Source organism: Schistocerca americana, chromosome X (assembly GCF_021461395.2).
Source record: "Schistocerca americana isolate TAMUIC-IGC-003095 chromosome X, iqSchAmer2.1, whole genome shotgun sequence".
In the NCBI taxonomy this organism is placed as follows: domain Eukaryota; kingdom Metazoa; phylum Arthropoda; class Insecta; order Orthoptera; family Acrididae; genus Schistocerca; species Schistocerca americana.
In genome coordinates, this window is record NC_060130.1 from 590,743,248 (window position 1) to 590,760,413 (window position 17,166).

Genomic DNA, 17,166 nt, shown 5'->3' on the forward strand with positions numbered 1-17,166 from the left:
AAAACTCTTCAATCCAGCCACACAGCTGGTCTGATATTCCGTAGGCTCTTACTTTGTTCATCAGGCGACAGTGCGGAACTGTATCGAACGCCTTCCGGAAGTCAAGAAAAATAGCATCTACCTGGGAGCCTGTATCTAATATTTTCTGGGTCTCATGAACAAACAAAGCGAGTTGGGTCTCACACGATCGCTGTTTCCGGAATCCATGTTGATTCCTACATAGTAGATTCTGGGTTTCCAAAAACGACATGATACTCGAGCAAAAAACATGTTCTAAAATTCTACAACAGATCGACGTCAGAGATATAGGTCTATAGTTTTGCGCATCTGCTCGACGACCCTTCTTGAAGACTGGGACTACCTGTACTCTTTTCCAATCATTTGGAACCTTCCGTTCCTCTAGAGACTTGCGGTAAACGGCTGTTAGAAGGGGGGCAAGTTCTTTCGCGTACTCTGTGTAGAATCGAATTGGTATCCCGTCAGGTCCAGTGGACTTTCCTCTGTTGAGTGATTCCAGTTGCTTTTCTATTCCTTGGACACTTATTTCTATGTCAGCCATTTTTTCGTTTGTGCGAGGATTTAGAGAAGGAACTGCAGTGCGGTCTTCCTCTGTGAAACAGCTTTGGAAAAAGGTGTTTAGTATTTCAGCTTTACGCGTGTCATCCTCTGTTTCAATGCCATCATCATCCCGGAGTGTCTGGATATGCTGTTTCAAGCCACTTACTGAATTAACGTAAGACCAGAACTTCCTAGGATTTTCTGTCAAGTCGGTACATAGAATTTTACTTTCGAATTCACTGAACGCTTCACCCATAGCCCTCCTTATGCTAACTTTGACATCGTTTAGCTTCTGTTTGTCTGAGAGGTTTTGGCTGCGTTTAAACTTAGAGTGAAGCTCTCTTTGCTTTCGCAATAGTTTCCTAACTTTGTTGTTGTACCACGGTGGGTTTTTCCCGTCCCTCACAGTTCCACTCGGCACGTACCCGTCTAAAACGCATTTTACGATTGCCTTGAACTTTTTCCTTAAACACACAACATTGTCAGTGTCGGAACATAAATTTTCGTTTTGATCTGTTAGGTAGTCTGAAATCTGCCTGCTATTACTCTTGCTAAATAGATAAACCTTCCTCCCTTTTTTTATATTCCTACTAACTTCCATATTCAGGGATGCTGCAACGGCCTTATGATCACTGATTCCCTGTTCTGTACATACAGAGTCGAAAAGTTCGGGTCTGTTTGTTATCAGTAGGTCCAAGATGTTATCTCCACGAGTCGGTTCTCTATTTAATTGCTCGAGGTAATTTTCGGATGTGCACTCAGTATAATGTCAGTCGATGCTCTGTTCCTACCACCAGTCCTAAACTTCTGAGTGTCCCAGTCTATATCTGGTAAATTGAAATCTCCACCTAAGACTATAACATGCTGAGAAAATTTATGTGAAATGTATTCCAAATTTTCTCTCAGTTGTTCTGCCACTAATGCTGCTGAGTCGGGAGGTCGGTAAAAGGAGCCAATTATTAACCTAGCTCGGTTGTTGAGTGTAACCTCCACCCATAATGATTCACAGGAACTATCCACTTCTATTTCACTACAGGATAAACTACTACTAACAGCGACGAACACTCCACCACCGGTTGCATGCAATCTATCCTTTTTAAACACCTTCTGTACCTTTGTAAAAATTTCGGCAGAATTTATCTCTGGCTTCAACCAGCTTTCTGTACCTACAACGATTTCGGCTTCGGTGCTTTCTATCAGCGCTTGAAGTTCCGGTACTTTACCAGTTAGAGATTTCTACTCTGCACCTATACTTTTTTCTTCCAGCATTTATCCGCCCTATGGCGGGGCCCGCTAATTCTTGATTTGCCTACTGTCTGATTTAATTGTGTGGCCGAATGTCTTTCGTGTCAACTCGGATCGCAGGTAAATCAAGAGAAGATATCTTTTACTCCACCTGTATGAAACGTATTGCCGGCCGCGGTGGTCTCGCGGTTCTAGGCGCGCAGTCCGGAACCGTGAGACTGCTACGGTCGCAGGTTCGAATCCTGCCTCGGGCATGGATGTGTGTGATGTCCTTAGGTTAGTTAGTTTTAAGTAGTTCTAAGTTCTAGGGGACTGATAACCACAGCAGTTGAGTCCCATAGTGCTCAGAGCCATTTGGACCATTTTGAAACGTATTGATTTTGTTGTGTTTCTTGTATTTCAGCTAATTATGTGTAGTGTTTTATGCAGTAAAGTTCGAAAACTATCGCTGCGTTTGCTAGAGAGAACGAGGGAAATAAAATGGAAATGCCGTGTGGTTAGGGCCTCCCGTCGGGTAGACCGTTCGCCTGGTGCAAGTCGACTACATCGACTTGCGTGTCGATGGGGATGAAACGATGATAATTAGGGCAACACAACACCCAGTCCCTGAGCGGAGAAAATCTCCGACCCAGCCGGGAATCTAACCCGGGTTGTTAGGTATGACATTCCGTCGCGCTGACCACTTTTTTTTTTAATCTCATTTTTTTCGCTTTCGTTCGTTGCATCTGCTCGGGGCGGACGTCGTAAGACATCCATTTAAGTTTGTTGTTGATCGATTAACTCAGTTTTTTGGAATGAGGTTTTCACTCTGCAGCGGAGTGTGCGCTGATATGAAACATCCTGACAGATTAAAACTGTGTGCCCGACCGAGACTCGAACTCGGGACCTTTGCCTTTCGCGGGCAAGTGCTCTACCATCTGAGCTACCGAAGCACGACTCACGCCCGGTCCTCCTCATGGCTAAGCCATGTCTCCGCAGTATCCTTTCTTTCAGGAGTGCTAGTTCTGCAAGGTCGCAGGAGAGCTTCTGTAAAGTTTGGAAGGTAGGAGACGAGATACTGGCAGAAGCGAAGCTGTGAGGACCGGGCGTGAGTCGTGCTTCGGTAGCTCAGATGGTAGAGCACTTGCCCGCGAAAGGCAAAGGTCCCGAGCTCGAGTCTCGGTCGGGCACACAGTTTTTTTATTACAGAGGGCTGCTAACGCTCTGACCGAGCACGCCGAGCTACCGTGCCGGCAGCCACTCAGCTACCAGGGGCAGACACGTGGGAAATGAAACCACTGAAGCTGTATCAAGCTGGCCAGTGTACCAGGACTGTGGTAATTTTGAACTGGCACATGAATTCGATACTAGTGCGATCAATACTATACTCGTTTAGCTTTACGAGCAGGTGATGCTATGTTTTTAACTCATATACAAGAAACTTCTATATGGGAATAGTATCTGTTTTAGGGTAACACTAGGTTATCCTCAATTTTTACATTGTGCCCACAGTTGCCACTCTTTACATTAAACTTCAACGGAATTTTCACGACAAAGGCTGGTGACACTACATATTTAAATAATCGAAACTAGGTTTCAGTTACAAAGAAATAAAGTCCCAACCAATAAAGCAGTTTCAGTCCACATAGGGATCAAATTTCCTATGTCTACAATTATTGTCAGTATGTAGGTAAGCTTTATAGGTACTTTCAATATTTGCTACAGTATTTTTGTCCACAAAGTAGCAGTTTTGTAACTTTTTGTCGTAAGTCTAGGTATCCATTTAGTATTTTATGTACTTTATTCCCTGGTATCCAACGCACACATAAACTTGTATCGGAATTAATAGCGAAACCTGACACGCTTGAAAGTACTCAACAATACCGGGGCGTGCAGAAAAGTAATGCTTCCGAATTTTTTCTGTAAAAAAATCTCAAAGACTTTTAAATAAAACAAATGTTACTAACATTCTACACATTTATTCTTCATGTCTATACATTTATTTCTCAACATATTCACTCTGGCGATGAAAAAACTTATCCAACCGAGAGATCAGTTTGTTGATACCGCCACTGTAGAATGTTTGACTTCGTTGACTGAGGCACAACTTGATCTCTGCTTGAACCGTTTCAGCGCTATCACACTGTAGCCCTCGAAGGTGTTCTTTAAATTTTTGGAGGTGCACCATGTGTCGACGAACTCTTCGAATTCGAAACTCAGATAGAGCGCGCTGTTTCTCACGCACCGACATGGTCACGTTACACACTTCCATGTTACTCGCTACAATTCGGAACCCTCTAGCGACAGGACTGCAAATTCGTAGACATGAAAAATAAAAATGTTGAATGTTAATAACGTTTGTTTTATTGAAAAATCTTTTTGAGTTTCCACATAAAAATTCGGAGGCATTACTTTCCAGCACCCATCGTAGAAAAAAACTTCCTAGTAAACATGAGTCCGCAGACAAGTCGTATTCTAGATAAATGCGAATGTATGTATACGAACTACACTGATTTCAGTATGGAACATTGTTCTAGCTACAAGAAATGAATCTCAAGTCTAAACTTTTGGATTAAATCCTCATCCGATTGGGCTCAAATGTAACCCATAGCCTGCCGTAACAAGAAATACAATACCATTTCAACACCTTACAAATTACTGTACCGCAGTACGTGTTAAAAGTGTTCCACGTGCCTCCCTCGCATTTGGACGACATATTGCACTCTGTTGTTTTTCTTTTTCAATTACTCCCGCACAGTTCATAAACCTTGACAGAAATGTACAATTCGCTGCTCAAGTTCTTCGAGCTTATTAAACGGGAGTGCTGTGCATTTCACCATTGAGATGATCCCACACAGAAAAGTTCTTGGAATTGAGATCACGTGATCCTTAAGGTCAATGAACAAGCCCTGCTGGACTTGTCCATAACGGGCAATACTAGTACATTAGTTGTTTTTCATTATCGGCAAAATGTGCCAGTGATCCATCATGCATGCAACATATTCCCGAACGTCGCGCAAGGGCGAATTGCTCATGCAGTCCTGGAAGATCCCGCCGCAGAAAGCGAAGGTACCTTCGTCCATCAGGTTTTCTTGGAAGAATGTGTTGGTCTAATAATCCAAAAGTAATGCACCTAATCAAACATTCAATGAGAAACGTTTCCAGTACGGTGGCTAGTGAGCAGCATGTGACCTTACGTCAGATCTTAGGCCCATTAGGTCGGCACATAATCGACAAATATACGTTTCAAATATATTTGTAGTAACTAGGAAAATAATTCATACTGAATTCGGTGGCAGGTCGTTACCACAATTCGTAACTATCGCGCAACGGTTACTTGGCTCCTTTGTGGACCTATGTTTGTTGGAATGTTTTTGCTTCTGTTGTCATATGTTTTCACTCACCTCATTTTTTTGCTATGGACTGATACACCCTGTATGTACCAAAGAAAAATCAAAGATGATAAAAAAGGAAAACTTATCAGGAGGTTATGACGTTGAATGTGCAAATTCGACATGACATTATAAAATTTTAGTTATTCTGTTTCCTATTTCCATCTTTAAAAGAAAGTTACAATTTTCCGTCAAGCGTCACAGTACTACCAGTTACGGTTATAAACGTTTATAAACCATTGGACGACTGCTTAAAGGCTATGTAGTACAAACATGAGTTACTTTCGTAACGTATAGTTGTGCTATGCATTATTTCTGTAAGAAAAATGTTTAAGTACATATACATTTAATTAGTTTTAAGGTCAGCTAGTTTTTCCATAGCTTGCAACTAATGAGGACGTAAATAAAGGGTGATCAGGGACTTCGCTGTCCATTTGAGAGGTTGTTACGTGTTGTAGTGGTACCGATTGAGTGGCTTACCATCTGCAGTGTTGTGAGGTACTTCTTCCACCAGAGGTATTTCTGATACTGGGGACCCAGCGAAGCCAGCAAGTAGTACGAGTACATGATGATGTGCACGAAGCTGTTTATGAGACCCAAAAGCGTCCCGTGACCACCTGAAATACCAAAAAACCTTTAATACCAATTAAATAAGTATCATAATGTCATTTCTAAGTTGTTTTTCTAATACTATATTTCACGCAGACTGGTAAAATTAACTTAAAATTTCTTTAAGACGATTTTGTGACGAGCAAGATAATTTCAAGAATTTAGGAAGAAAAAACAGAGAATAGTTTTTTGCAACACAGCACGATACCAGTGTGGGCGAAACATATTTTACCTTTTACCACCACACTAAAGTACCTTTAAGTCTTCCTTGATAATTTCAAACATCTCTGACTTGAAATAACGATTTTCTCATCAAATGAAGCAGCTGTGTGTTTTCCATCCTTTGATTTCATTGGCATGTGAACCTATCAGGCGTAATCCCTCCAGTTAGCTTCATGTTTTGAAAGGAAAATAATTCATACATTTCAGATTTTTATACCATATCTGAGAGAGCTGTCCACTGGTGTACTGCCGGTTCACAGTCTACAGTGGGCGCTATCAACCGGCAATACACCCGTAGGGTGGTGGCTCTACTAAAACGCCGTGAGAAACTGATGAAAGTCACTAACACAACAGTTTGTATAACTTTAACAGACTGGCCTGCCGAGGCAAATAATTTAAACTGCACGCATGCACTGGCAGTTCCTTATGTTCGATGCTTCACCTACAAGGAGTTCGTCTCCCAACGATACTTTAACGAAAGTAAGAAACAAGGAGGTCACGTCGTTAAAAATACTCTAAGTACACATTTTATTCAAATATGAGACCATCTGTCAGGAATACTTGACTCCTAAGTATTCCCACGTAGTTTCAGAAGTGAGAGAGGCGACACATTTGAATTCTAGATGTTATGGGTTATCTCGTATAAATAAAATGGCGTGCTTACGCCAGAATTTATTTAAATTACCAGCATCTAAATTGCTACTGTGCTGTCGAAAGAAAAGGCGTGATACGTATCAGAATCAGTAGATGATCATTTGTTCTCCACGTGTCTGGCTTGTACTTCATGGTAATTTTGCTTAGCAATGACCTGTACATTTCCTCACCGACGTGACGTACCACGGTTCACACTCGAGTCCATGCAATAGATGAACAATTTGCCTACTAGCTCATAAATAGTGAAAATATGTATGCACGTGTAAACTAGTACCTATAGACGACCGTTTAATATTTGTTTGGCTATTCCAGTCATTCGAAAGACCCGACAACAATTCCTAAACAAAGTGGAAATTTTCATGTTGCTCCTGAGCTCTTGAGTTTGTCAATGGCGCTAATTAAAAAATATATGGAACATTCAATATGATATTGGCATAATGGAGCCAACTAGGATTAGAGTCTGTTCTGAAACTAATATTTCTTAGGGTCTAATTTCTCAAATTTGGGTTCGACTTTAGTCTGTTAGTTTATAACATTTTGGAATGGTTATATAAATTGCCTGAAGAATAAAGGTATGTAACAGTACACGCAGACCAGTGCTCGTTAGCATCAGTAATATGGTGTGAACATTTACTCTGGCCTACATAAGGCTGTAGCCTCTCATCGCAAGATTTAAACCCCGTGTTGTAACGCGTTGTTTGTTTACCAACCTGGGAGGAAGCGGCAGCCGATCCACGCGCAAACGGGCATCAGCGTATGATGCCACAGGTGCAGGTACGACACCTGGTTGTTCTTCTTGCGCAGCACGAAGAACACCTGCAACACGCCTGCAGTCACTCTCCTGCCTCTTTCTGCCCTTATTTACTTATTGAGTACACGATACTATAGGTGTGTCAAATCTATAGATTGCATAAAACTGTCTCAGCCCTTCCCATTAACATACCTTCGCTGCATGTCTCATAATAACATTCACATCAGGAATTTTCAGATAGTGATTGTCCTAGTACTCTCTGTCTCGCTATGTGTAGTTTACTTTGAGAAACGAATCAAGTATTTTAGTAACCTTATTAAAGACTTTTTATAGTTACGGGTTGTTTGGAAGAGGAGATCAAACAGCGACGTCATCGGTCTCATCGGGTTAGGGAAGTACGGGGAAGGAAGTCGGCCGTGCCCTTTCAAAGGAACCATCCCGGCATTTGCCTGAAGTGATCTAGGGAAATCACGGAAAACCTAAATCAGGATGGCCGGACGCGGGATTGAACCGTCGTCCTCCCGAATGCGAGTCCAGTGTGCTAACCACTGCGCCACCTCGCTCGGTAGCGATTTAGGGAAATCACGGAAAACCTAAATCAGGATGGCCGGACACGAGAGACTTTCCATAGTATTACGCAAGTAGATGCATACAGTCTGATGAAATGTGAGTTTTGTTCGACACAGAAATAAAAATCCACTATTCTGAAAAGGTAATCAAAATTTACCCCTCAATCCCTGCTATTTGTTTTCGTAGTTTACTGATATGAGGACATTAACTACAATTATCTCAGAATCTTTACTCATACACTTTGTAAGAAAATATCACGCTGTTTTTATGCATCCCAATCAATCGCTACTCCAGAACCAGTAATTACGCAAATAGTTTCGTGAACAATTTGCTGCAGCGATCACATTCTTATTCAAAACCTTTGTTCATTTTTACTGTCTAATGAAATCGCATTTCGTTTTTTCTTGTGAAATAGCTAATTCCCATTTTTCTATTCAGAATGTAATGCTATGGGAATGGCCAGAAGTTTATTTGATGAGCAGATACAGCAAGCTGTGGCGGCCCTTGACGTCCTGTTCATTGTCCCACTATTTGTTTGCGTCCTTTTGATTAGGTTGGTTCGAATCCTGCCTCGGGCATGGATGTGTGTGATGTCCCTAGGTTAGTTAGGTTTAAGTAGTTCTAAGTTCTAGGTGACAGATGACCACAGATGTTAAGTCCCATAGTGCTCAGAGCCATTTGAACCATTAGATTAGGTTGGACACAATGTCAGTCTTTTGGGTCCGTTGGTTAGATATGTTGTGTTATTCAGATTCTCTGCCTTGACACTGATGTTTGCCTTGAATTGCCTGGTGTACTTCAAACAACGGAACCAGTAAGAGCGATGAAAAATATTGCACTTTTCAAAATAGTATCTGCTTCAGTCCAGAAAATTTCAGTGAAACGTGTGCTCCGTAAATTGGATGGCTTATGATTGAAGCGAGTGTGTGTGTGTGTGTGTGTGTGTGTGTGTATGTGTAATGTTAGAAATGGTTCAAATAGCTCTGAGCACTATGGGACTTAACATCTATGGTCATCAGTCCCCTAGAACTTAGAACTACTTAAACCTAACTAACCTAAGGACAGCACACAACACCCAGTCATCACGAGGCAGAGAAAATCTCTGACCCCGCCGGGAATCGAACCCGGGAACCCGGGCGTGGGAAGCGACAACGCTACCGCACGACCACGAGCTGCGGACGTAATGTTAGATTTAGTTTTGAAATTTCGGTAACGACGTGGTACAGCAACCTGGATTGTTACTGTGGAACAGCATGAATTAATAATGTAGATACCCTCCGATATAAAGGGGCAATCAATTGAAAACAAGAGAGACGAAAAATGTAAGTGAACAGTTTACAGTTTATTATTTTAAAAGTAATTGCCATAACAGTTAATACATTTTCTCATTCTGAGACAAGACGATCAGTGCCTTCGTGGAATAATGATTGCGATTGCCTACGGAACCATGATACTGTCCAGGCGTGTACCTCTTCGTCTGAAGCAAATTGACGGCCACATAGTCTTTTTTCAGAACTCCAAAAAGATTGAAAAAGATAGGGGAGAGATCGGGACTGTGCGGGGGATGCGTAAGAACTTACCAGTGAAACTTCTGCTCACATGTTGCTAAGAAGGGAGCCGTACGAACTTCCCCTCAACGATTTGATTCATATTGACAGGTTGTGTAGGGCACGACTAAGGCTTCAACATACGTAAACACGACCTAACTCTGAACCATTTTCGAGAAAATCGTGTTTGAACATTTTACCCGTTCATTACACACTTCGCACGGTCGCTAGTAATCAAGGACACCACAGCCAAGAGAGTAATGCTTACAAGGGGAGGCCGCCAATTGTGAAATTCAGATTCGATTCATGCTGCGCATAATAAAAGCTCATGGCCAGAGGTGTGATGTGGCAAAGCACCAAGATGCACTTCTCAGCCGCTGTCGAGAAAATCGACAGTCAAAAAAACCATTGCGGTGAAATACTCTCTACGATTAATACTTTTTCTACAGCGTCATGGCGCAGCGGTAAGCGCTCGGGTTCGTAATCCGAAGGTCGCCGGATCCAATCTCGCGCCATGCAACTTTTTTATTATTTGTTTTTTGTAATTTAAATGTATATATACACGCACACACACGATAGAACAATTTTCCAGAATGTCAATCAGGTGTGTTTCCCAACAGATAATTTAAGAAAACAATTGTTCTTGTGAAAACGCTTCGTTTCTCAGATGTGCTCGATGTCGTGCTGTTTTCTGCTTTCCATGTTTCTATGATAACTATCACTCTGGTTCGTGCGATACTCCAGCTACTTCTGGTCACTAATTGTTAATTACGTGCGAGTGTATACCGAACTTGACAATAAATTGTATCCACTTGAATATTATTTGTGATATCGTGTTTTATTTCAAATATTATCTTTCCACGACAAAGACTTTCAACAACATATTATATGCATAATTGTTGCAACTGATTGCCGGAAATTATATATATATATATATATATATATATATATATATATATATATATATATGTGTGTGTGTGTGTGTGTGTGTGTGTGTATATACATTTGAATTACAAAAAACAAATGATAAAAAAAAGTTACGGCGCGAGCTTCGATCCGGCGACCTTCCGATTACGAATCCGAGCGCTTACCGCTGCGCCACGACGCTGCAGAATATTGTTAATCTTAGAGAGTATTTCGCCGCAACGGTTTCTTTTAACTGTCGATTTTCTCGACAACGGCTGAGAAGTGCATCTTGGTGCTTTGCCACATTACACCTCTGGCCATGAGCTTTCATTATGCGCAGTATGAATCGAATCTGAATTTCACAATTGGCGGCCTCCCCTTGTTAGTTTCGTATTCTCCAGGTCTGTGGATGGAATTTCGCTTCCGGTACTCTTTTTTTATTTAATTTCCATGTAATTCTTGCAACAGATATGCGTGGTAGGCCGCTAAATTGTGCGATGACCGAGCATTGCTTACTAATGTAACCCAAGTTTGTTTTGCAATAGACACATTGAAAAACAGCATGCATATGCAAAGATCCTGCGTTCATTATAAGTGCCGTAGGTAGAAATAACTATTGTTTTCTGTGTTTCTATGATCAGTATCAACGTGATTCGTGTGGTGCTCCATAGGTTACACATCATACTTGCCACAAATGCGGATGAAATAATATAGATAAAATTAAATGGGAGAAAAAGTGCAGCCAGGGATATTCGTTTCATGGACCTCGCTCTCCTGAGACTAACAGCGTAACATGCTCTTTTTTGTTTTTTTGTTTTTCTTATTTTTTCGTTACCTACTTTTATATTTGTTTTTTATTTTTTATTTACTTTCATTTTATGTTCGAAGTTTATTTCACACCTTTCACAAGTAACCACATAAAAACATTACAAAATGCCATAAAAGGCAGAAAATTGGGACAAAATAATTAGAGACGCGCTCCTGTAATATGCATAATATGCATTAAATAAAATGGGCAAATATTGTTTGACAACACCGTCTTGAGCTGTGTTGCCATTACTAGGGCCGAGGCTCTATAGTCACTATTAAGCATGGTGAGCGGTCATTACTGATCCACACTGTGACCTTCAGCCCTTTTCGTTTTCGGGCGAAAGCAGGATTCAACAAACACAGGCGGTACGTATGTGTCAGGCAGCATGAGATTGTACATTGTTATCCATCGGCGCATAACAGGCGAAGTCTTTCCAAAAATACTGAAGCTATGACCCTTTGTGACATCAGATCCCGACCATCCGCGGTATGGAATACGACGATCAACGTACGGCAAGATCGTCGTTTTTGCGTATCACATAATTTCAAATCGAAACTGAAGAGTTTCCTCTTGGGTCAAATGGCTCTGAGCACTATGCGACTTAACTTCTGAGGTCATCAGTCGCCTAGAACTTAGAACTAATTAAACCTAACTAACCTAAGGACATCACACACGTCCATGCCCGAGGCAGGATTCGAACCTGCGACTGTAGCGGTCGCTCGGCTCCAGACTGTAGCGCCTAGAACCGCACGGCCACTCCGGCCCCTCATGGGTCACTCCTCCTATTCTGCCGAGGAGTTCCTTGAAAAAGTAAGCTGATTCTTGTTATATTGTTGACTGCGTTTACTTAAACTTATGGATTGACTTCTTTCGGTTTCATAAACATTTTGTTTTTATCTGTTATTACTTTTATGTTGTAATTTCATGTACTGACACGTTCCATGACCTTGGAGATTTGCTCCTCAATTGGGTACTACGGAACTTGACTTGTATATAAATAAATAAAGTGGTGGACATCCCCCGTCACCACCGTCCAAGCATCTGGCCCTTATACTGTAAGCAGGCCTTCCAACCTGTGTCGCGTGAGAGTGTTGATGTGCGCCTTAACACGGTTAACTTCGCCCTGCCGGTCAGGAGACGGGGCTTGCAATGACACTTCAAGAAGCATCGTGTAATAAAACTCCTTAGTGTCCCTGTGCCATTGTCTTTTATCTTGGCCTTACTTAATACGAGCCGGCCGATGTGGCCGAGCGCTTCTAGGCGCTTCAGTCTGGAACCGCGCGACCGCTACGGTCACAGGTTCGATCCTGCCTCGGGCATGGATGTATGTGATGTCCTCAGGTTAGTTAGGTTTAAGTAGTTCTAAGTTATAGGGGACTGATGCCCTCAGATGTTAAGTCCCATAGTGCTCAGAGCCATCTGAATCATTTTACTTAATACGGTCAATACGGCACGCCGAGTGTCCTGTAAAAAATGTAAATCTTCTCTATTCCCTTTGATTTGTTCCTATGTGACGCCAAGCCGCTATATCACTTGTAGTTTCTTGCAGGTCCTGAAAGTGAGAGTTTGATTCTTCGGAGCTAGGAGGCAACTGAAGTCACAGCCGAGGCGAAAGTGGTCGTACCTGCCGGCAAAAAGAGGAGCAATACCTGCAGGATGAAACCGTGCTCTTTCCTTTCGCTGATCTGTGCTGGGTGGAGGGGGGGGGGGGAGCGTAGATGTTGGTGAAGCGGGTCCCTTGAACAGTACTGCCAGACCCCGCGCAGATGGCAGAAAAGAGGGATCCGTTCCCGGTATTCCATCCCCTATTAGGACGAGTAAGGTGAGTTGTGCGCGAAATATTACTTCAGGGAGCGCGTCGAGCCGTACTTCTTGCACCAATAGGATATCAACTTCAGACGCATGTAATATATCAAGAAAGAGTTCAAATTCAAATGGCTCCAAGCACTATCGGACTTAATATCTGAGGTCATCAGTGCCATAGACTTAGAACTACTTAAACCTGACTAACCTAAGGGCATCACACGTAGCCATGCCCGAGGCAGGATTCGAACTTGCGACCGTAACAGCAGCGCGGTTCCGGACTGAAGCGCCTAGAACCGCTCGGCCACAGCAGCCGGCAAGAAAGAGTTGTAACTTCACCGTCAAACTAGTGATGTCGATAATGACAGTCCAAATTTTACAGGCTTGCGGTTTGGTGTCCGTCATTCGATTTCGAAATGGAGTAAGGGGTGTATCCGCAAGGAGGACTCCCACGGTTTCCACGGCGTAACTACCTTCTTACGGACGTCCAATATCATCAGTCGATTGGCAGGGTGGGCACCACCATGGCGTCGCCGGCGTTCTGTGTGTTAGCCCCTTCAGTTTCATCATTTTGGTCGCCCCAGTCGAGGGTGTCAGGAACCACAACCCTTCCATGATACTTGTTGACAGGTGGTGTGTCTAGATCGTCGCCTGTCACGTCATGCACCTCTACATCAATATCGTGCTCCAGTCTTACTTCGGTCGCCGCAGGCGTTGGGAGTATTGCGTCGGGCGTAATTTGCAGTCGGTCTCCCCTCGACCGTATGCAACGACACTGCCGCCACCTCCTGAGTCGGCGGATCGATAGAAGGCTTCGGCGTCGGCGTGTGCCAAAATGCCTCTACGTGTATCAGCGGAAGAGAGGTGGTCGCATCTGTACCTCAGTGGTCGCCCCTACACAGTTGCCTCAAACTCCTCTACATCTACATCTACATAGATACTACGCAAGCCACCACAAGGCACGTGGACGAAAATACCCTGTACCACTACTAGTCATTTCCTTTCCTGTTCCACTCGCAAATAGAGTGACGGAAAAACGACTGTCTATATGCCTCCATATGAGCTCTGATTTCTCGTATCTTATCTTCGTGGTCCTTACGCGCTATGTATATTGACGGCACTAGAATCGTTCGGCAGTTAGCTTCAAATGCCGATTCTCTAAATTTTCTCAATAGTGTTCCTAGTTGCCTTCCCTCCAGGAATTCAGTTTGAGTTCCCAAAGTATTTCCATAACATTTACGTGTTGTTTGAACATACCAGTAACAAATCTAGCTGCTTGCCTCAGAATTGTTTCGATGTCTTCCTTTAATCCGAACAGTACTCAAGAATAGGTAGCACCAGCGTCCTATATGCGGTATCCTTTATGGATGAACAACGCTTTTCTAAAATTCTCCCAATAAACCAAAATCGGCTATTCACCTTCCCTACCGCAGTCCTCCTCTGGAGGCGTTCCGACCGAACATGGCCCTCACTGTCGCATCCAGAACTGGCCATTGGCTATCCATCGTATATCATTATGGCTCTGCAAAACCCAATGCGCAAATATGAATTCACAGGTTTTGTCAACTTAGTTCTTGCCTGTCAAACACTATTAAGTACCGGACAAGTTGTAAAACTTGTCATTTTTTGGAGGTATGGATAGTCACCGTACCATATTGTCATAATGCATTTGTCACCATCATTTCCGGTACCTCGAAGGGCAGTTGAAAAATCCATATGGTGCGGATACCTAAACCCACATGATCCACTGACACATTTCCTGTATGGCTGCTGAGTGACGAAATTTTAATCCTCGTTTGTCATCGTTAAGTATCTTCTCACATGCCGCATCTGCAACCAGCTTGACGTAGACGACACTGGTCCCAATCGATAAATGGATGTCCGTAAGTTCATTGTAATTAATGCACACTTCGTCTCACGAAAATGTTCGTTTCATGAGCCTTAGGTCTCGTATAGTCGTTGAAGAACGTGCGTGTTCTTTCTGGGAGATGTGCCATATTGCTCATCTATCAGAATTTACATAAGCGAAGACGGCTGCAGTACAACTAACCTCGACCGCGAGCGCGCGGAGCCAGGGTGTAAACAGTTCGGCCAAGCTGCTCGATTGAGAAAGGCAGACTATGAAACTAACCGCCTAACACGCTTGGCTGCGGACTTCTTGTGTACTAGCGACTACATAAAACATATATTTTCAAACTCTATTTCCTCGAAAACGATTGAGAGTTGTGTGTTTCTCTTTACATATGTTGCATACAGATCCTTTCAATATGAGTCGAATCGGTGAGGGGAAGTTTGTACGGTCCCCTTGTTAGGAACACGTTGGCGACCCACATGTTTCTTCGACTACGCTGCAAAAGTTGCGCTGTGTAGCCCTTACACCTCTTCCATACAGTCCCAATCCCTCCCCATGCTGACCGAGCGAGGTGGCGCAGTGGTTAGACACTGGACTCGCATTCGGGAGGACGACGGTTCAATCCCGCATCCGGCCATCCTGATTTAGGTTTTCCGTGATTTCCCTAAATCGCTCCAGGCAAATGCCGGGATGCCTCCTTTCAAAGGGCACGGCCGACTTCCTTCCCCGTCCTTCCCTAATCCGATGAGACCGATGACCTCGCTGTTTGGTCTCCTTCCCCAAAACCAACCAACCAACCTCCCCATGCTGTTTTTCGGACGAAGAGGTACACGCCATGGTATAATCATAATTCAGTAAGCAATTGCAAACTTTTTTCCATGAAGGCATTGACCATCTTGCATAGTGGGATGTGGCGATTACTTTTGAAATAATAAACAGTTTACTTACTTTTTTCCATCAGTCTCGTCTTCATTTGATTGTCGCTTACCCTTTTCTCACTATATGAGCAATATAAATATGTGGCAGTATATGTGGTGAAAGATTGTATTCTGAACATTTTACCGGGGACAGAAATATAGATACCCGCTTATCAAATACTATACACTTTCCTAGAGGAGAATCGGTTAACTAAAATAAATAAAAGATAGTACCCAAGGATGTGAGGAAGGCACATGATTTAATAATACCCGGTAACACAATCATGTGAAAAGCATATTAAGGTAGTAAGAAATACAGCGATGAAGCCGTGTGCTCACCGTGTCTAGGAGCTCCACCAGCTTACACATGAAGTACCACCACACGGCGCGCGCCATCTGCAAAAAAGTCGGAACAGTGAAACACTGTGAACTGAGCACTGTACGATCCACAACACATATTCATTGATTAGATAAGACAACTGTTTTTCCTTTTATTTACATTTGGAAAACAGCACAAATTTAATATCACTTTTGTACGTTTTTCTTAAATAACTCTAAAGCCGCATTCTCCAGCGAAAACGTGTCGCAGTACAAAATTAAACTACATTAAACTTCCTTTATAAAAGGTCTAAGTTGTTTTTCTCTAGGACTAGTAGTTTTCGCCAAGAGAGCGCGATAACATTGAAAACCTTACGCGACGTGCATGCACTGTAGTTTATCACAATTGAAGCTGTGAGGGCGGGTCGTAAGTCTTGGTTGAATAACTCAGTTGGGAAGATAATTACTCTCTAAAAGTAAGGTTCCGGGTTCGATTATCGGCCTGACACATAGTTTAAACTTGTGAGGAAGTTAAATTTATAAACAAATCATGAATCTTTTTATACATCACCTATAAAAAATTCTGTCCTCATATAGACAAAAATATGTTGGACAAAATTTTCAATTTATTTTAACGATTTAAATTTAATGTGGTGTTTGACATGACGAATCGATAATAATTCAGTCAATGATAACACGAAACTGTCTGTGAACTGAGTAACTAACACGACATTGATATCATGATGTACATGTAACTATGTTCGAGCAGATGTGGTGTACTCACCCTGAGTGCCAGTGGGTTGTCTGAGTAGTCTACAGGCTGACACTTGAAGCTGTAATGGTGCAGCCAGCCAGCTTGCAGACCCTAGACGAACAAAAATACATTATCATACTGTACATTGCTTAAGATGAGTGGTACAAAATTAACTGTTATACATTTTCGTCACCACGGGCACAAAGCGTCCTACCCCCCTGCGGAGAATCCAGGTGTTACAAATGTTAACTAGAGTGATCTCTAGGTTGGAAAAACAA

The 17,166-nt window shown here is 42.6% G+C and overlaps 1 protein-coding gene across 1 annotated transcript in view; it reads right to left on the minus strand.

The window, feature by feature from the left end:
* LOC124555167 (elongation of very long chain fatty acids protein AAEL008004-like) overlaps positions 1–17,166 on the minus strand; it is a 141,848-nt gene that overhangs the window by 16,627 nt on the left and 108,055 nt on the right. The window contains exons 4-7 of the mRNA XM_047128990.1: positions 16,919–16,999; positions 16,156–16,212; positions 7,370–7,475; positions 5,655–5,791 (exon numbers count right to left, since the gene is read on the minus strand). Coding sequence (XP_046984946.1) covers positions 5,655–5,791; positions 7,370–7,475; positions 16,156–16,212; positions 16,919–16,999 — 381 coding nt within the window. The remainder of the gene's footprint in view (positions 1–5,654; positions 5,792–7,369; positions 7,476–16,155; positions 16,213–16,918; positions 17,000–17,166) is intronic.